Below are 21,503 nucleotides of genomic sequence, written 5' to 3'. Positions count from 1 at the left end.
TTTGATCAACTCAAAACTTGGTCAACATTTTGCAGCTTCTGCTATGGAAAAGAAGAATGGTATAGTTGTATACTTAAGAAAAGATATGAAAGCTGAATTAATAGAAGCAGATCCCTTCGGAAGATATATTGCTTTAGACTTGATCTTAGAAGGGAAAAAGACATTACTTTTGGGAATTTATGCACCCAATCAACAGCAAGATAGATTCTATAGAAATCTTCATGCTAAATTAGTACAGTGGGACTATAGTTCCTGTATACTATTGGGTGACTGGAATGGAGTGATAGACACTAAGAGAGATAAGAAGATTTCCCGCCTAAATACCAAGATGCGAGCAAAGTTACCCAAATCCTTCTTTGACATTATGGATGATTTTGAATTGAGAGATATCTGGCGAGAAAGAAATGCAGAGGAATATGACTTCACTTTCTTCTCGGACAGGCATCAATCCCTTTCAAGGATTGATTTTATTCTAACCACTAATGATTTGCTTTCTAGAGTCAAGAAAACAAAGATTGCAGCTAGAGTCCTTTCGGACCATAACCCAGTTTGGATGGAGTTGGGAAGGGTAGTGCAGGCAAGAAGGTTTTGGAGACTGAATGAAAATTTATTTAGATATGAAAACTATATTAATGATTGTAAAAAATTACTATCTGAATATTTTGTTTTGAATATGAATAAGGGTACATCTATGGAATTTGTATGGGATGCAAGCAAAGCGTATATGAGAGGAGTTTTGATGAATATAAATAAAACACATAGAAATAAGCAAGGGTTAAAACGAACAGAACTGGAAGAGGAAATTAAGAGAAAAGAGCTGGAGTTAACAAGGAAACCAGACGATACAAAGGTTAAGGAAACTATTAACATATTAAAATCTCAATTTGACATGTTGATCTCTGACCAGGTAGCTACTAATTTATTATATGCAAAACACAATACTTTTTGTAATGCAAACAAACCTGGCAGATGGTTAGCTTATCAGATTAGGAAAAAAAGGAAAACTCGAAATATATCTAAACTGATTTACAGAGGGAAGGAGGTGTTCCAACAGGAAGAGATTCAAAAGGCTTTCTGGGAATTTTTTACAGAATTGTATAAAGGGGATAAAATTAATGGTTTAGACATAGACAAATATTTAGATAAGGAGAAAATACCTTCAGTTAGAGAAGAACACAGGCAAAAATTGAATCAACCAATAACCTCGGGGGAAATCCTGCAGGTAATTAAGCAATTAAAGCCAGGGAAAGCACCAGGTACAGATGGCTTGACAGCGGTTTTCTATAAAAACTTACAGTTAGAAATGGTAGAACCTCTTAGAGAATTATTTAATATGATTCAAACGGAAGGTAAAGTCCCTCCATCTTGGAAGACAGCGTTTATATCTTTGATACCCAAAGAAGATCAAGATACTACTCAACCCAAAAATTATAGACCCATTTCATTACTGAATGTAGATTATAAAATTTTTACTAAAATATTAGCAAATAGGTTAATGTTGGTCATTCAACAATTGATACATACGGACCAAACAGGTTTTATACAAGGGAGACAGATGAAAAGTAATGTCAGATTAATTATTAATGCATTAGAATATTTGGGAAAGAACAACCAGATCCCTGCTGCGTTTATATTTTTGGATGCTGAGAAGGCCTTTGATCGAGTTAACTGGCAATTTCTGCTGAAGATATTGCAAAAAATGCAGATAGGAGATAATTTTTTACAGTCAATTAAAGCAATATACCAACAGCAAACAGCACAAATCATAATCAATGGAAGTTTAACAGACTCTATTCAAATTGGAAAAGGTACAAGACAGGGTTGTCCTTTGTCCCCATTATTGTTTATTATAACTTTGGAAGTATTGTTGAATAAAATACGGGGCTTGGATGGCTTAAAAGGGATCAAGATTAGGCAGCAAGAATATAGAGTCCGCGCTTTTGCGGATGATTTGGTCATAATATTGGAACAACCGCAGGAATCCAGTATGGTTTTAATGAATACGATTAATCAATATGGTCAAGTGTCTGGCTTTAAAATAAACTTAGGAAAAACCAAAACATTAGCTATAAATATGAATATTAAACAAAAGGAAGAATTAGGAGTGATGCTAGGATGTGAGGTAGTTAAAAAAGTCAAATATCTTGGAGTTAACATTTTAATTTCAAATGGGAAGTTATATAAGCATAATTATGAACCACTTTGGCATAGCATACAGACAGAGATGAAAAAATGGGAGAAATTGCACTTATCTTTGCTGGGCAGGATAGCGGCAGTGAAAATGAACATTTTACCAAAATTTTTATTTCTTTTCCAAATGTTACCTATACTTAAAAAAGATGCGAACCTTTTAGAATGGCAGAAGGGTATCAACAAATTTGTGTGGGCAGGAAAGAAGCCGAGGGTAAAGATGAAAATAATGCAAGATGTACGTGAGAGAGGAGGACTGAAACTACCTAATTTAAAACTATACTATGATGCAGTGGCATTATCTGTAATTAGTGATTGGATTCATTTAACCAATGATAGAATATTGAACATTGAGGGACACGATCTGGTATTTGGTTGGCACGCTTACCTGTTATTCAACAAAAAATTGGATAAGAACTTTAAAAGTCATATTTTAAGAAATGCTTTACTGCGGGTTTGGAAGAAATACCAATATAAATTAAATGACAAGATACCCATGTGGGCAATTCCTAGACATGCAATTGAAAATATGAATACAGCACAAAAACAGGACAGATTTACTTACAGACAGCTTCTTACCTCGGAAAGGGGGGTATTACAATTAAAATCTTTAAAGGTATTAAAAGAGGAGAAGGTAGTTCAAACATGGTTCCAGTATGGGCAATTACAGGCTAGGTGGAAAATAGATCAAAAAATTGGTTTTATTCAAGTTGAGGATAATCTGTTTAAACAAATAAGAGATCAAAGCTTAATGCATATAAAGAGGATATATAATGTATTAATACAGATGGATTCGGAAACAGAATTAGTTAAAGATTGTATGATAAAATGGGCTCAAAATATTGAGGAACCAATAATGTTGGATACATGGGAAAGAATTTGGGTAAGAAATGTGAAATTTACACAAGCTCAAAATCTGAGAGAAAATTTTTACAAGATGTTCTACAGATGGCATTTAGACCCTAAAAAGTTGGCTTCTATGTATCCGAATGTACAGCCTAAATGTTGGAGGTGTGGTTCTCTCGATGCTACATATTATCATATATGGTGGACCTGCCAAAAGGTTAAGGCATTTTGGATAAAAATATGGTGGGTCATGCAAAATGTTTTTAAAAGAAGGATAAAGTTTATTCCTCAGTTATTTTTACTAGGTATATGTACTGATTTTACAGTGGTAGAGACCAATTTGATTTTGCACCTGATAACTGCAGCAAGATTGTTGGTGGCGCAATATTGGAAGAAGGAAGATTTGCCTACAATCCAAGAATGGACATTGAAAGTAACAAACTTAGCTGAAATGGCTAAAATATCGGCATATCTCAAAGATTATTCAAATGAGAGATATAAACGAGACTGGAAAAAATGGATTGACTATATACAAAATAAATACGGGACTAAGAAATTCCAGTTAGCCTATGCTTAAGATCAGAAATGATTTAAACTGTTAAAAGTCAGTTCAGTAAGAAGAAGCTAAGTTCAATCTAGAATGTCATTAATTTCTTTATTTCTTTTTTCTCAATAGATTTTAGACTGTGTTAGTTAAAAATCCATACCGTGTACGGGTTCTGGGAAGTCGGGGGGGGGGGAAGGAGGAGGGGGGATGGGGGGGGTGGAGGGAGGGAGGGGTATACACAACAAAAAAAAATTGTACTTCAATGTCTTAATGATTGACAAATGATGACATATTTGTGTTTTTTTTTTTAAAGAAAAATAAAAAAGTTCTCAAAAAAAAAAAAAAAAAAAAAAGATCTACAGTGGGGAGAACTACGTCCACATCGTCTACGGTGGGGAGAACAACGTCCACATCAGTCTCATCATGGGAAGGGTGAAACTAGCATCACAACTACCCGTCAACCAGTCCCAAGAATCAACTCGCTTCAAACAACTCTCCAGATGGAAGCCTCTCATGTTGGGCTTAGCAGTAATCATCTTCACCACCCTCGTGGTAGAGGGTGCAGCCGTCATCAACTCTCAAGCCTTGGTTCCAGAGTTTTTGGATCCTGAAATACCAACTGCCTTTACCCCAGCCACCTTACTGAGCCAGAAGACAGGTGACTGGCCAGAACCATCAGGGAACTTCATTCCCAAATACATGTATTGGAACTTGTGGCCTAAGGGACTTGTGTCCACAGGTACTCATGGCCTATAGGACTTGTGCACCAAGCCCCACCCTGTAATGATGAACTAGTTTGTCAGATGGAGGCTCAGGTCGCAAAGCAGATTTCCACCAAGAAACCCTACATCAGACCAATCAGCGACCCAGAACTGTTGCCACAAAAGACTGAACTAGAAGTTTGAACCTCAAGCTTTGCATGCTTTGTGTTTACACGATTGTTTGCACTGTTTTGATGCTATGCCTTGTGTATCTCAGTTAGTTAGGCAGTCAGTTTGCATTTTTATGCCATGCCTTTGTTTATCTTTAGTTAAAGGCTAGTTGATAGTGGAATTTATAATACCAGGTGGGGAGTGTGCTGTCCCAACAGTATATAGCTAATTTAAGAATTAGAAGCTGTCTCCTTTAAGCAACTATCTCATGGGAAAGATAACTACCTTATGGGAAATGTAGTCCCATAACATGTGACCACATCTGTGCTCCCTGATTGGGCAGTGGGGTATTTTGCCCGGGAAATTGTTTTATTACTGCACACTCACTGAATCGCCATCAGCACTATCAGAAGCAGCTTTGCACCAGCGGCATGGGTTAGAGGAATTAATGTCTTTTTACACTACGTGATGGGACAGATCAGGGAAAGTCAGAAGAACCTCATTACTGAACTGAAAATTTTGTTATTAAGGATTCCTGATAATAAACTTGATCTGAAAAAATATTCCCAAGCGTGGAGTTAACTGGCTGCCCGAGCAGAACCTCATTGCCCGGGGCAGAACAAGCTGCTTTCTGATCTTCTGAGAACCTATTCTCACACAGTGCCACCATTATGGCGTTAATAAGACCTTCTTTCAACATGAGGGACCCTGGTGGACTTCCTTAGGAAAATAATCTGTTTTTAACAATAAAATCTACACAATAGTCGTCAATATTTGGGTTGGACCTAGGAAACTCCACCCTGTCCTCACTCAGCCATTTACCACATTGGATACTCTGTTAGCCCATCCACATCCAGAGGATTGTTGCCATTTTAGGAATCAACCAAAAGGAGAACTTCAAAGACATAAGCCAGGGTAAATATGCAATAGATAAATGTTGGTGTTAGGTTGTTTCTAGACCACAAAAAGTCATGCTAGTGCTCATAACACCAAACATTTACGACATGAGAACTGACATTCAAATGGGAGATCAATAGATATTAGTCTTGTCTGAAGACTATTTGCTGGGAGACCAGTGAGAATGGACTGCTGGGTGAGATAGGCCAGGGGTTTGATCCAGCAGAGCACTGCTTATGTTTAGATTAAATAGAGCTCATGTCTCCGTGTTTTGCATAATGAAGAAATGTGGTGTGGAAATCAAAAGTCTTGGTCAGCACAAAATTATTGTATGTGTACAATTCACTCATCCAGTTGAAAAGGAGACAGAAGCTGGTTACTCAGTTTTCATATATGAGAAATATTAACCTGAAACTTAGTATTTCCAAATCTGCATCAATAGATATGCCCCACCCCGAAAGTTTGGTAAGAGGGAGGAGTAGACAGAAAGCTGAAAGTCCACAACAGAAGTGAAAAAGCAAGTGGATCGGAGATTGTATATTCTGATAACTTTGCTAAAGGAAACAGAAGTGACTAAGAAGTACTATACAATAATATCTCTTTTGCTGTGTTGTAGGTGAACCTCAAATCAGAGATGGAAAGCTGGGAAACCAAATCTATGAAGCCCTCTAGCTTGGTGGAAATTGAAGGAATCCTAATGCCCAGAGAAACGTTAGAAAATTGGAATATAATAAGTGGCTTTCAAGCTCGGCCTGATGACCTTCTTCTCTGCACTTATCCCAAAGCAGGTAAAGAGGAGTTCATGTGAATTATTGGCAGAGCTGTGGGAGAAGGAGAACCAGGAAATGTGGATAGCCATGGCAGCTGGATGAATTCTCTGTTTCCTATAGCTTTTCTCCTTCCTTCCTGCTAGGGACCACATGGATACAGGAAATTGTGGACATGGTCCAGCATAGAGGAGATGCACAAAAATGTGCCCGGGCACCCATTACTGAGCGGAGCCCCTACATAGAACTTTTCCCTCCAAAGCCCATGCCTTCAGGTGAGTCTCTCAGGCACAGAGGGGAAAAAGTAGAATGAAACACTGTACTCTGCAACGTGTGGATGTCTCCTCTGACTTTGCAGGCTTTGAATTGGCAATGGCAATGCCATCCCCGCGAACCCTCAAGTCTCATTTTCCAGTTCAACTCCTGCCAACTTCCTTCTGGGAACAAAAGTGCAAGGTTAGAACTGGGGGGAGAGGGTGTTATTCAAAGATCTGAAATTTATTAGAATTATCGGAGGTGATATTGAAAGATTTGGAACTCTTTACTCAGGTGTAGGGTTTCATTGTGTAATGCTTTCCTACCTTACAGCACAGCACAGGCACTTTTTCAGAATCTCCTCAATCTAACATTTGTTCTGAGGTGAACAAGATCTGTTTTCCAATCTGGTACTTGTTGGACTACATTGCTCACTACCCCCATTCAGCACAACGTGGTAATAGATGGCATTTGCATTTGAAGAATAGCTCAGAGAAACAGGAATTAACTATGTTTGAACAGCCCAAAGTTTCTAAATGTTTTGCTTCTCTCATAAACATTTCATTTGGAGAAGATGATATCACTGAACCTAAGCGGACTCAGAATTTAATCTGATGCACATTTGATCTTGGAATCAATTTCCATTGCCAGGGTTCTACAACATTGTTGGACCTGCCACAATTTAAACCTCTAAATAGAAACGATCCTTGGCTCCATTTGTTGAAAAAGATATAGTTTATTGGAGATCAAGTGTTACTGCAAAGCCTGAACTGAGAATCGTGTGCCAAAATCCGTAAGTTCTACTTTTACATCATAACCAGTGACGTGCAGTCTGGCGAGGCAGGGGAGAACAGCCTCACCACTGTCACCATGAAAAGAAAAAAAATGTAAAAGGAAAAGGCAAGAGCTGAGGTCAGGCTGCGCTAGTTACTGCCTCACCATGGATGACTCTGCTTAACTGTTTAAAAAAGCCTCTAAAAAAGCGCCCTCTTCTATGAGGCAGGAGAACTGCATGCCTCATCTAGTCTGACTTTAGGCGTTTTATGATCACTCGAGCAGAGTTAAGCAAGGGTTAAAAGCCTAAAAATTCCTGACATAGTTGAGGCATGCAGTTCTCCTGCCTCATAGTAGAGTGTGCTCATTTGGGCGGGGCTTCCTCAGAGGACCCGAGGCAAGAGCAGAGTTGAAATCCTCTCTGAAACAGCTGGAAAAGGTATGTGTGGGTCAGAGGGAAGGGAAGGAATTCAAACTTCATCCTCCTGGTGCGGGCTTTGGGCAAAGGCTGGAGGGAACTGCTCTCCCTCCCCAAGTGTAGTTCGATTGCAGGCAGAGCCACGTTGTCTTTTCACTGTAATCAGTGAAGCTGAGCTGGATCCTTCTGGGGCTGGGGAAAAGTGTGTGTGCTCCAGTATGACTCTTTGGCTGGCTTCCTGCCTCCTCCTGTGGTCTCCCTGACTCCCTCCAATCCAACTTTTTGTGTGTGTATGTGTGCTTGTTTGAGAGAGAGTTTGTTTGAGTGAGAGAGGGAATGGGGTAGGAGAGATAGTCCAATCCAACTTCTGTGTCTCTGTGTGGGTGTGGGTGTGTGTTTGAGGGGGGGAGGGAGAGAGGGAGCAAGGAGGGGAAGGGAGAAGAAAAAGAAAAAAAGGAAACTTATGGGGTGTTGGGCAATCTGGTCCTGGGAATTCCCCCCAAAAAAGACTGACCACCTGTTGCTCCGGTTCTTACGGCTTTTGGGGGGGGTTCTTTTAAAAAACACCTCTCCAGATGATCTTGAAAACCTGAGAAGTTGCTTTGTGAGGGGGACAGACAGGCAGCATCATTCAAGATAATCTGGAGAGGCATTTTTTTAAAAGAAATCCCCGAAAAAGCCACAAACTGGAGAGATGGGCGGTCTTTTTTCAGCAGGAAATCCCCAGAACCAGATTGTCCAGGGCCCTGAAGAGGTCCACACTGGGCTCCAGTGGCTGCAAAGTATGGCACGAGGGGCAGAAGCCCCCAAATCCAGCAGGTAGCCTAAGCAAAGGAGGAGGTGGAGAGCTGGGCAGAAGAAGGGGAATGCTGCCCATCTGCTGCCCCTCCCAAAGCAACCTCGCAAGTTTTCAAGATCCTCTGGAGAGGCGTTTTTTAAAAAGAAAATCCTGAAAAAGCCACAAGATCTGGAGAAACAGGCGGTAGATTTTTTTTGGGGGGGGGGAATCCCCAGAACCAGGTTGCCCAGCACTCCAAAGAGGTCCGTGCAGGAATCCAGCAGCTGCAAAGCCGCAGCATGAGAGGCAGAAGTCCCCGAACCCAGTGGGGCAATGCATCTCCAGCGGTAAGCGGCGCGGCTTGTTGCAGCAGAACGCTGTCCTGATCAACTTACCTTATGGCATCCTCTGCAGTCCGCTCTGCATGGAGTCAAGTTGGTGGCAGGCAGCCCTTGCTAGAGTTCCCCCCTTCCATTGCCCAGCTCTCTGCCTCTTCCTTTGCTTAGGCTCCCCACTGGGTTTGGGGGCTTCTGTCCCCCGTGCCATGCTTTGCAAGCATGGTGAGGTGGGGAGAGAGAGAGATCAAGTGGCGATTGGGGCAGGGGAGCGAGTGGCAGAGCTAGGGGAGGGACTGTTCTGGTACGGTGCCACCGGATGAACGGGTACTGAAAGGCATGCCAAATTAGATGAATGAGTACGCATGTACCACACTGGCAGAAACCCACCCCTGCAGCTGACATATATTTGATATGAATGAGGGCATTTTCCCTTTTTCCCTTGATTGTTACAAAACTTCTTAATGTTGTTGCCTAGTTCGGGTAATGAAACATTTGCAAGAAAACAGAGAGCACAAAGGATCCCTCATTGTTATAATACTTTGTCCATAACAAGGTACATAAATCTGGGAACTCATTCTGCCCTCACCAAGGTTGCTCTAATCTGAAATCATTTGCCTGGGAACAAATGAATTATTAAATTAAAGCTCTCTAACTTCTAAGTAACATTGGACTTGCTTACTATCTGGAAGGAAGTTCACCAGTGGTGGGTTCCACCCAGTTTGGCCCTGTTTGGCCGAACTGGTAGTAGCTTGGCGGCCTGGATTGCTGGAACTGGCAGCAACCCAGGCCTGTCATGTCCCTGAACTGGTTCTGCCAGTGGTGCCGTAGGCACTGCCATTTTGTTTTTGGCTTCTGCGCATGCGCAGAGCAATTTCCATTGCATTGTGCATGTGTGCAGCACGCATCAAGCACGTGCGCGGCACATCCCTGAGTGAACTGGCAGTAGAGGCTGCCAGAACCCACCACTGGTGTTCAACCAAAGCCCTGACCCATCAAATAGTCTCTGTAAATTGAGTTTCCATCAACTTATATTCTTCATAAGTTTTATTTTCACAGATCATTTATGTAGCCAGAAATCCCAAGGACTGTGCTGTCTCCTATTTCCATTTCCAACGCATGCTTAAAACATTTGACGATCCAGGAAAGTGGGAAGATTTTCTGCAGAATTTCATTGCTGGGAAAGGTAAGTAGAAGCTATTTATGTAAAGAACAAAGCTTCTTACCTGCATGTTTTAGGGGAGTAGGTGATCTTGATAACCCTTTCATTGAATTTTATAACACAGAGACAAGTGGAATTTTCTGGTTAACAACACACATTGTGAGGAGTGAACAACTTCTTGTAAAAAAAAAAAGATAAAACTACAAGAAAAGCCCATGTTAATTATTTTCTAGATTTACAGTTTGGGAAAATGGCTGAAGCAGATTTGGATACTATATATTATTTTCTAATTTCTAATCTGATTTTTTCCTTCTTTTTTCTAAAGTTCCTTATGGCCCATGGGTTGACCATGTTCGTGGTTGGTGGGAGGCTAAAGACCTTCATTCAATTTTGTACCTCTTTTATGAAGACATAAAAGAGGTAAGCATCTCTCAGACATTTCTATGTACAGACATACTCAGGTGGTATTTTCCACTAAAGAGAACCTTAGGGCTTCTAACTATTAATGATCATTTTTAAGGGGAAAATATAACTCAATTTTATACATTTGGAAAATCAAATCCTATACATTATGATCAGGTTTAAATACAGGCCTGTTAATCACAAAATACACATACATACCATCCATAAAGCAGAAGATTGGCATCTGAGTAGCACTGTATAAAAAAAGTGTTTTTTTTCCCCAATTGCAATCACTTGCAGAACCCTGGGATTCCACGCAATCATATTTGAAAAGATGGCTATAGATTGCTATAACAGATTTGGATTTCAAAGGGAAAAGGTTAATTGTTTTTTGTTAATTGTTTTTCCTCATTCTTTCCACTGGTCTATTTTAGTCCATCACAGCAGTCCCCAAACTTTTGGGTGCCCTGAACTGATTCTATGGAGAGCATTTTTCTGTGGACCAGCTGGGAGTGTGATTTTGTGGTTACGCATGTGCACAGATGGGGCTTTGCTTGTTTCCTGTCAGGCTACTGACTGATGTTGGTTCATGGACTGGGGGTTGGGCATTCTGAGCATTTGGTCTATCACAAGTCAAAGAAAATCTGAATGCCTTATTAATTGGACAATGTAAACATGAATGTGATTTGGACAATGAGAACATTATTTTGGGAAAAGCTGAATGAGTGGAATGAAAAGTTCCTAATGATGCCAACAAAACACAAGATGTGAAGAACACAGAGAAACATGTTCTCCTCAACAAGACTTTCTATAAGATGGGACTAGATTCTCACAATCTAATTCATGTCATGTCTCGTTCTAATCTTTCTTTTCCTTCCCAGAATCCAGCTCGGGAAATCCAGAAAGTAGCTCAGTTCCTAAATATAGAGCTTTCAGAATCAGTCTTGGATCAGATTGTGCAGCACACCACGTTTGAGAGCATGAAAGGCAACCCAATGACTAATTACACCAACGTACCTTCAGTTATCATGGACCAAAATGTGTCACCCTTTATGAGAAAAGGTGGGAGAGTAACTAATTTCTAGCTGCATCTGATGGGAAGGGGAATGTGTTGTGTTGTGTTGAGCAGTTGGAAGAGTAAAAGGGAAGTAGTATATTGTGGACCAGAATAGTTCCCCAAATAACTAGAAAGAGGTGACAAAAGAGCCTCGGTGGTGCAGTGGTTAGAGTGCAGTATTGCAGGCTACTTCTGCTGCCTGCCTGCAATTTGGCAGTTCAAATTTCACCAGGCTCAAGGTTAACTCAGCCTTCCATCCTTCCAAGGCGGGTAAAATGAGGACCCAGATTGTTGGGGGCAATAGGCTGATTCTGTAAACTGCTTAGAGAGGGCTGTAAAGCACTGTGGAGTGGTATATAAGTCTAACTGCTATTGCTATTGCTAAAATTAGAAGGACTTCTTAGCAGTCAAATTGGTTGAGAAAGAGTGCAGAAATTTGTTGTGTCAGAAGAGTGTTTCTCGGCCTTGACCAGGCTAGGTTATGTAGAGTTCAACTCCCTGAGGTCTACACATTTTAACATGGCCAAGAGTGAGAAGCACTGGGTTTAAAGAAAAAATGCTGGAAATTCAGATTGTTGAGGTTTTTCCCTTCTTTCTCTAAATTGTTTTACTCATCACTAGGCACCGTAGGGGATTGGAAGGACCATTTCACAGTGGCTCAAAGTGAACGGCTTGATGAAATCTGCACTCAACAACTAGGCAACACTGACCTGAAGTTCCGCACAGAGCTGTAAACAGACCTTCAGAGTGCCTTCAAACAAAGACTTCTTCATCAACTAATTTCTACTTGAATTAAATAAAGAACTATGAATTTGCAAGCAATGGTGGAAGGTCCTTTTGTGATGGGTGGGCTTGCCATTTTATAAGCCTTTCTCTTGGAAAGGAATTGCCCTGAGATGAATGGAAAGAGTTAACCTCATAATCACTCGCTCTGATGATGAGATAAAGAATGAGGACATTTTATTTGAATAACCTTGTCCTTTCCCCAAAGATGTCAGAGAGGCACACACAATTTGCACTTTACTCTTACATAAATTCAGCTTGTGCATTATGCAAGAAAAAAAAAAGCGTAAGAAAATAAAGATCTAAATTATAACCAAACGTAGCATCTCATTCTCTCCATGTCCTGATCAGATTTCTGTTGGGAGAAAAACATGCGGCAAATGGCCATTATCTACAAATCTTACTAAATTAATCTCCAACTGTTACTCTCTTGGCCCTGCTAACTAAACAAACACTCATTTAACAACATTTTTTCAGCCTTTTGAAGTTACAACAGCTGCTGAAAATGCGGTACTTCTGACCTTCCTCGGTTGTCCAAGCACCCACTTGGTCTCATAATCACAATCTGAGCATTTGGCAACTGACATTTACACTAATGGTGGTTGCAGAGTCCCACGGTCACCCGAATGCCATTTGACACTCTGCTGGCTTTCCACAAGCAAGGTCAATGAGGAAGCCTTCAGGGAAGGCTTGCTTGTTAAGTCACAGGTTGTCTTGGTAAGTTGCACCACCTCCCGCTTGATAGAAGTCACTCTGGGCTCCACCATGGTCAAACCTTAACCTGTCCACTAGCCTGCTGGTAAGCTGTCTGTGAATTACTATCGAAGAGAATATCTGTAGCTCAGGGTTGAACTATGGGGTCTTTGGTGCTTTCTTGAGCTTGGTGGTTTTCTTGCAGACATTTCATTACCAAATTAGGTAACATTATCAGTGTTAGGAGGGAGTGGGGTTTGCTCTTACTTTTAAATACCAGCAGCTTGTCCTGACAGAGTGAGGAATGTTTTGCTTTTTCATTTATAATAAAGTCCCACTCTTGGATTTGTTTTTAATAGTCTGTTAAATATTTGGAGCAAACTTGTATTCTGGTTCAAATTAACAGAAATTAAATCATCATAGGATTTAAAACTTTATGACAGACAGCTATAAATTACATGATTAAGGGTCACAGCACCAGGTTAGAAATTGGAAGAATCTATGTTCTAGTCCCACCTTAGGCATGAAAAGGGATTGGGTGATTTTGGGCCAATCAGTCGTCTCTCAGTGCACAATGTCAGGCTTGGGTGACAAACCACTCGGTCAAATCCTGTTGCAATAGATTGACGTTCGCTTGATTGGGAAAAAGTGAACCCTGCACTTGCAGGAGAAACACTAGGAAGGGCGGGGGAATCATAGGTATTTGAGGTAAGAACTGACAGGGATTTCCTTTCCTTTCTTTTCTCCTTCCCCCTTCCCTTGTTTTATAAACCTAAAAGGGATATGACAGGAAAGGGGCAAAATGGCATAGGCTACCAGATCTGCCCTGCAAAAATCTGGATATGCGCTTTATGGCAGGAAATTTTCCACATTGCTTTCCTGCCATCTGGTGTTCATCTGAAACTGTGCAGCTCATTTGACAACTCTTAGATTGTGGCTGTATGGCATTTGGGGCAGAGGAGGGAGAGGCAAGCAGAACTCTGGACTTCAGCCGCAGTTCTGGAAACCATGTCATATATTTCAGAATAAAATGCTTAGGACTGTGTTCCTAATCCAAGATAGGCATGTCTTCCAAAGGGAAAAACAAGGATATTTAGGATATATATTTCAAATTGCAACACAGAAGAAGCCCAGAAGAGGCTTACTCACACCCATGGCAGTTTAACTCTTTCAGAGTCAGAGACTTCATTCAAAAACCCTGGCTTAAACACTGTGTGAGAAGAAACACACGCCCTGCATTCCTGCTGGCACACCCAAAGATCACTTCAGGACAAGAGGCAGAACGCTCAAGTCAAAGGAGGACATCAGACGGCCTGAGAGATTAAGTGGAGAGTTGGTAGGTGCTATGACTCTACCGCCAACTGATGGTACCCACGAGAACAGACCAAGGGGACTGGTGTCTGAGGCTGGTGGTGGGGCTAAAATTAATATTTTCCCTTTTTCCCATCAGAAGATGGACGTTCAGATGGGAATAGAAGCTATGGATCCTGCATCCATCAAACGCTTACAGTTGGTGGAGCTTGAAGGAGTTCCTCTACCTGAGACCACAGTGGAGCAATGGGATGTTATAAGGGGTTTTAAGGCTCGACCCGATGACCTTCTCATTTGCACGTATCCCAAAGCAGGTAAGTATGATTAAAGGAGACACGGGATATAGGTACAGAGGGGTATAGAAATGGAGGGAGAATGAGAACCACTGGATTTCCTCCGTAACTTGTTGCCCACTGAGACAACTAGGCACAAGAGCAGTTTTTCCCCGAACACCATCACTCTGCTAAACAAGTAATTCCCTCACCACAGTCAAACTATTCACTAAGGCTGCATTACAATTACTATTATTCTTCTCATAGTTCCTATCACCCATCTCCTCCCATTTATGACTGCAGTACTGTAACTTGCATCCTAACGATTTATATTGATATTGATTGTTTCCTGACAGCTTATCTGCATCCTATGACTATCATTGTATTGTACCTTATGATTTTTGAAAAATGTATCTTGTCTTTTTATGTACACTGAGAGCATAGGCCCCAAAGACAAATTCCTTGTGTATCCAATCATTCTTGGCCAATAAAGAATTCTATTCTATTCTATTCTACTCCACTCCATTCCATCCCTTGCCCCTTTCCTTCCCAGGGACAACATGGATGCAAGAAATAGTAGACATGATCCACCAGGAAGGAGATCCTCAGAAATGTGCTCGGGCTCCCATCTATGAACGGATGCCATTCATAGAGATGTGCCCCCCCAAACCCATCCGTACAGGTAAGGAAAAATAATTGGCTCCGGAGAGTTTGTGAGCAAATGGGAAGTGCAGATCTGAAGATACCATTCTAACTTTTCAGGTTTTGAAGAAGCAGAGGCCATGCCCTCTCCACGCACACTCAAAACTCACCTGCCAATTCATCTCCTACCCTCTTCCTTCTGGGAGCAGAATTGCAAGGTAAGGACTCCTGACTGATGTATTGAGACCTGAGGGGACGAAGGGACTTGGATAAGTCTTGGAAGATACATTGGGCTTTACCACATTCTAAACCTCTGGGATTGCAAGCCACCCCAACAGAGAATAAACCTGGTTTGCTTTGGTTTACTTGATCCTCATATTGTTTATGAACTATAAGCTGGGAGAGTGGGGATTCTTGAGCCTAGGGTTAAGGGTCAACTTTTCAAGTGAAGCTATGCACATGAATACCCTTTGCTTGGGAAACAGAGATGGCATAAGGCAGAGGTGGCCCTTTTATGACTTGTGGACTTCAGCTCCCACAATTCCTGAGCCAGCCTTGCTAGCTCAAGAATTCTGGGAGTTGAAGTCCACAAGTTGAAGGCCTTGGTTCCCCACCTCTGGCATAAGGAAAAGTAAAATTCTCATTTGTGGAAGTTCTAGAGCAGTTAGAATTTGGGGCATTTTCTTTCACCATCAGAGTTGCTATCTAGGAATGCCGATAGTGTGCGCTGCATCAGAGGCACATGGTTTTCTACTCTGGTTGAAAAAAAATCCCTGTCATAGCTAATTGTGCATATAACTTTGTTTGAAGCTCAGTCCTGCAAGCTAAGTTTGTAAAACACAGAATGGATGCAATTAAGGAGAAAGTTTGCCCATGACCCAGCTTGTAAGTTTGCCGCAATCAATAAATATCGGTGTAGATCTGCCATGAATAAGTTGCCATTTTATGTCTTTAATTATTAGCTAAGGAGATCATGGATGATAATCTTTAGCTCAGAGGTTGAATCGGGCTGACCAAGAATCTGCTCTTTCCTTCTTCCTGCAATACCTCAAGTAAAGCTGCTTGCTTTACCTCTTCCTCCCAACTATGACAATACCTACATTTCCCGAAAAGGGGGACGTTGTTGACACAAGGCAATCAAAATCAAACAAAGCACTTCTAATATGGCCAGCTGGAGTGCTTGCTAATGCAGTCTTCCTTGGGAAGAGATACTTCGTAGTTGTTGCTTCCTTTCTGAAACTGGATGATGTGATGTAAAAGTTTTGTCAAGATAATTTGGTCCATGCAGATGGAGTGGGGGAAGGAAGCTTGTTTGGCCCAATTCTTTCCCTGAAGCACAAGGCAGGAATGATCGTAGTTTTTCAGCAAAGTATTAGACAAAACCCCTCATGGTATTTGGATCACCAAAGTTATGAAATGCAAACCAGAAGTTTGTACCATCTGATAGATTTGCAGTTGAATAGAAAATTGTGCCTCTTCAATAGAAAGTGAAAATATTTATATTGATGTATATCATGTATGTATGTATGTATGTATGTATGTATGTATGTATGTATGTATGTATGAATGTACTCCTAGCACATATGTACTAGTCGTTCCCAACTCTAGGGGACAGTGCTCATCTCCATTTCAATGCCGAAGAGCCAGTGCTGTCAAAAGACATCTCCGTGGTTATTATGTACTAATATTAATTACTTGACAGAGGCGATCCATTCAACAGTAAAGGTTTATTCAACATCAACTAAGCACAAATCATGACAGAATAGAGGAACTCCGGTTTGACAGCTCTTTTATATCGGAGCTGTCAAACTAGCAACCAATCAGAACATTAGCTTCCTTAGGCACTGCCTACATTGACCGACCAATCCTGTCATTGGGTGGAAATGACTGACACTTCACATTTGCCCAGCCTCAGACATAACAGTGGTCATGTGGCTAGCATAACTAAATGCCGAAGGCACACGGAACACTATTACCTTCCCACCAAAGGTGGTTCCTATTTTTCTACTTGCATTTTTACATGCTTTTGAATTGCTAGGTTTGGCAGAATCTGGGACAAGTAATGGGAGCTGTCTCTGTTACACTAGCACTAGGATTCGAACCACCAAACTGCTGACCTTTCTGATTGTCAAGCTCAGCATTTTAGCCACTGAACCTCCACATATATATTTGTGTGTGTTATATATATAGAAAAGCTTAGGAGCTAGAATTCCTTGGTTTTCATCCTCAATGCTTTATTGATCAGCAGGGCGGTTCCGCGGTGGGGCTGAGGGAAAGGATCAGGCTGATGCCAGCTGACCATGGGTGTGCACAGGGCCTGAAGCTGAGGCAAAAACACCAGTCTTATCATCTGATTGTCAGCATGGCAGGGAAAAGGGTGAAGCAGGCCCCAGGCTCTGGCCTGCAGAAGATACATGATAATCCTCCAGCAGAGGTTTGAGAATCACCGGACTTGTCCATACACAGATTATTTGCATCTGAAAAACGTATTTAATTTTTCTAAAATAAATCTTACAGCTTCCCTATCAACTCCCCAAACTTAAAACTGACCACTTGCTCCACTCGGTCTCCATTGATAAGCAAGGGCTGGATGTCTGATCTATTCTTTCTATAGTCCACTATAAGATCCTTGGTCTTATTGGTGTTAAGGACCAAGTTATTGTCTCCACACCATGAAAGCAACTGGTCCACCTCATCTCGATAGGCAGACTCATTCCCCCTGGAAATTAGTCCCACCAAGGTTGTATCATCTGGAAATTTAGCCATAGTATTACTAGCGTGAGTGGAATTGCAGTCATGCACATAAAGACTATAGAGTAAGGGACTCAACACGCAACCCTGTGATGTACCAGTATTAAGAATAAGGGCTGAAGAGATATGATTACCTAATCTGACCCTCTGAGAGCAACCGGACAGGAAATCCACAATCCAAGGACAGATTGAATAAGAAAGCCTAAGATTCATAAGTTTAGACACTTGTCCATGTGGAATGATTGTGTTAAATGCAGAACTAATATTTACAAAAAGCATCCTCACATAGCCCCTCCCCCTGCTGTTTCAAATGAGTCAGAGTAGTGTGAAGAGTGATGGCTATAGCATCCTTTATAAATCTATTTTTTTCTGTATGCAAACTGGTGTTTATCAAATGTATGCGGAAGACCAGAAATGGCATTCCAGCAGACCAATTTCTCAAAGCATTTCATGATAGGAGAGAGTGATACTGGTCTGCAATTGTTGAGGTTATTGATAAGGAACTTCTTTGGCAGTGGAACAGTGGTGGAAGCCTTCAAGCAAGAGGGAATAGTGGACTGGAATAAAAACCGATTGAAGATTCTGGTAAAGACTCCAGCCAACTGATCAGCACAGTCTTTAAGCACTCGGCCAGAGATACCATCAGGACCGATAGCCTTTCTAGGGTGCACAGCCCTCAGAATGCTCCTCACCTCCTCTTCCTCCACAGTGGGTTGGGGGCTACAATGGACTGGTGGCTGTATTTAAGCTGTCTCTGATGTCTCCACTTCAAAGCAAGCAAAGAAATGATTCAGCTCTTCTGCCAATGAAGCATCACCCTCAACAGGGATGACATTGGTTGGTTGATGGTTGGTAATTTTTTGAATCCCTTGCCCCACCTGCCTCATGTAATTACTATACAAATTATCCTCAATCTTCTCTAATATTCAGTCTTGGCCTTCCAAATACCTTTCTTCAGACTGGCTGTGACAACACTGTCTCTTGCCCCAGCACCAGACCTAAAGGCCTTGGTTCTGTCACACAAGAAGCACTGAACTTCCTTGGTCATCCAGGGCTTCTGATTGGGATAGAACCTAATACATTTCTCCACTGTGATAGTATCTGTGCAATATTTGATATCGCACAGAACAGTTGCAGTGTGCTCCTCTAGGTCTGGGTGGTAAAGGAGGTTCCAATTTGTATTCTCAAAACAATCCTGAAGTTGTTGGGAAGTATCTTCTTGCCAAGATTTCTCTGTCTTTATTATAGGCAGAGCCCATCTCTTAAGAGGGATGCATGCTGGTGCTAAAACATATGATCTGATTGCCCCAAATGTGGTAATTGTATAACCGTATAGCCATGTTTAATTTGGTATATACTTTGTCCAATATATTTGGTCCTCTATACTTAACATGCTGGTAGAATTTGGGGAGCACTGCTTGTAAATCAGCCTGATTAAAGTCCCCCACTATAATATGGACAGCATTAGGATCCTTATTCTGTTGATTACTAACAGTGTTGTACAAGAATCCCAAAGCTATGGTAATATTGGCATCAGACTGCAGTAATCAAAACCACGCTGAACTCCCGTGGAAGATATATGGGTCTACATTTAAGAGTCATATACTCCAGATCCAGAGCAGTGGCTGTCTACAGTCTTTATATTGATACTCCAGCTTTTGTTCACATAAAGGTTTGAACCTCTCTCTTTGCTTTTGCTGGATTCTCTATTCCTGTCCTACCGGTAAGTTATGTAGCCTTCCAGCTCAACAGCTGCCTAAATGTGCTTCCGAAACACTGAGTTAAGTAAAATAAATCCATGTGATTACATACTTCATTTTAGTGAAGTGGACTTGTATCTCCAGGTTCTCATTTACTGTTTATATGAAAAATGCTCATTACAAAACATAAGATTTCATAGCTGTGTTTTGAGTTATGTGCTTACTGAATCTGATTAATGGAAAGACACTGGTTGACTCTAAGAGAAATGTTGGATTGCCTTTACCACACAAACAAACCTAAGCAGTGAATAATAGCTTACATCTGAACTTGTAATGAATGCCATCCCCTCCACATATTTAATGTTGGCTCTGTCTCCTCAAACTGATATCTAATTGTGCCATGGGCGACCCATTTGTGGTTGAATACACCCACTGTAAATGAGTTCAGCTGAGAATTAGCAATTCTAGAATCTGCAATTAAGAGTGCAGAGTTGCTGAAAAACAAGGTGAACCAGAAGGTTGAATAGACTAATGACTGATAGTGGATTTTCCATATTTGGGGGCTGAGAAGATAATATAGCAGATACTTTTCATTTAATATATGCTCGCCTGAGAACCTGTCTGGCATCTTTTCTAGCAGATGTAAACATAGAATAGGCTCTATGAAAACATTGTTTGAACGACCACAAAAATGGCAACATTGGTGTGAGTGACTCTTCCACTGGAAATCAACTTATTATTGCTTATGACAGAAGAGAGACATAAGAAACAAGATTGTAGTAGCAATAGTACCTAGACATATACGGCTTCATAATGCTTTTACAGCACTCTCTAAGCAGTTTGTAAGCATATGTTCCGACAGGCCTGGGGCTAATGAGCTTTTGTCCCCTCTCGAATGGTATGGCTGTTGTGTGCTTTTAAATTGTGTATTGTTCTGTTTGTCTTTTTTTATTCCTTATTTGTACCCTCCCCTTGACTTGGATTGTGAGCCGCCCTGAGTCCCCTTGGGGAAAAGGGCGGCATAGAAATTCAATAAATTCAATTCAATTCAATTTTCCCAGATTATTTATGTGGCCAGAAACATCAAGGACAATGCAGTTTCCTATTTCCACTTCCATCGGATTAGCAAATTGATGCCAAAGTCTGGAAATTGGGATGAGTTTCTGGAGAAATTTGTTGCTGGAAAGGGTGAGTAGATATTAGAGGTACTAGAATGCCAGTGAGATACAATTAATTGTGCTCTGTATGAGCTTGCAAATCCTTCAGTGTTTCCTTCAGTAATAAGCAGCTGTCTGACTGACTGACTGACTTTCTGTCTACCAATCATCAGCTTCCCCAGGCAGGTGGCCCCCAAATGTTTTTGAGTCCTCCAGTTTGGAGGATCTCCAGTTCAGAATGCATATATTTGCACATGCATGTGTGTGTATGTTACAAAATAATCAAGGGTCCTGTCCTTTTTCCTTCTACATTTTCCTCTCTCTCCTAGAGATCCTAGAGAAAAGAAGAAGTTCAAAAATGACAACAGCTTCACTGGGCTTGGCCACATGTCCAATTCTTTTAAAAGTTAAAGAGAAACAACTAATGTCACTGCTAGATAAGGAGATAGGAGACAAGCAACAGAAGGAAAGGAACAGTAAATTGGCACAAAGAAAAAGGGGGGGAGGGAAAGTGGATATTGGTTCAGTGGCTGGATCACAGCAGGCTCACGATTTATCAACCTCTACTAAGAGATGGAAGGAAATGTATGCTGAATTTAATTCCTCTAATTTCTTTTTATTTTATTTTTGCAGTTGCTTGGGGCTCCTGGTTTGACCATGTTCAAGGTTGGTGGAAAGCTAAAAATCGTCACCCAATTCTATATGTCTTCTATGAAGACATAAAGAAGGTAAGTGGTTTGTTTTTGGACTCTACATCTATGCACCACACGGACATAAACATATCACAATTCCATCTCATATGTACATCTCAGTATTTATCTTTATTCTTTATAGTCGATTCTGACAAGAAATTCATCAATCTCTTTTGAAAGTTCTGAAATCAGATCTTTCGAC

The 21,503-nt window shown here is 41.1% G+C and overlaps 2 protein-coding genes across 3 annotated transcripts; both read left to right on the top strand.

Annotated features, from left to right (window-relative positions):
- Positions 1–5,860: 5,860 nt before the first annotated feature.
- Positions 5,861–12,118, top strand: LOC148046293 (sulfotransferase 1C2-like). Its single transcript, XM_087713784.1, has 7 exons — positions 5,861–6,140; positions 6,266–6,394; positions 6,478–6,575; positions 9,739–9,865; positions 10,167–10,261; positions 11,125–11,305; positions 11,922–12,118. Exons 1-7 carry the CDS (start codon positions 5,987–5,989, stop codon positions 12,032–12,034), a joined length of 897 nt encoding a protein of 298 aa, XP_087569910.1. The 5' UTR covers positions 5,861–5,986; the 3' UTR covers positions 12,035–12,118.
- A 709-nt stretch (positions 12,119–12,827) lies between these two features.
- Positions 12,828–21,490, top strand: LOC148046292 (sulfotransferase 1C2-like). Of its 2 annotated transcripts, none has more exons than XM_087713777.1 (7): positions 12,828–12,882; positions 13,951–14,112; positions 14,227–14,401; positions 14,913–15,041; positions 15,122–15,219; positions 20,514–20,640; positions 21,243–21,490. In XM_087713777.1, exons 3-7 carry the CDS (start codon positions 14,230–14,232, stop codon positions 21,476–21,478), a joined length of 762 nt encoding a protein of 253 aa, XP_087569903.1. In that variant the 5' UTR covers positions 12,828–12,882; positions 13,951–14,112; positions 14,227–14,229; the 3' UTR covers positions 21,479–21,490. The 2 variants fall into 2 exon arrangements, with proteins under 2 accessions (XP_087569903.1, XP_087569902.1); XM_087713776.1 differs by having other exon boundaries at positions 13,937–14,112.
- Positions 21,491–21,503: the final 13 nt, after the last annotated feature.

The sequence above is a fragment of the Thamnophis sirtalis genome, unplaced genomic scaffold (genome assembly GCF_051295495.1).
Source record: "Thamnophis sirtalis isolate CommonGarterSnake01/CBP01778 unplaced genomic scaffold, rThaSir2_p1.2 scaffold_4, whole genome shotgun sequence".
Classification (NCBI taxonomy): domain Eukaryota; kingdom Metazoa; phylum Chordata; class Lepidosauria; order Squamata; family Natricidae; genus Thamnophis; species Thamnophis sirtalis.
The sequence above is the reverse complement of the archived record's forward strand: the minus strand, read 5'-3'. Positions and strand labels throughout refer to the sequence as shown.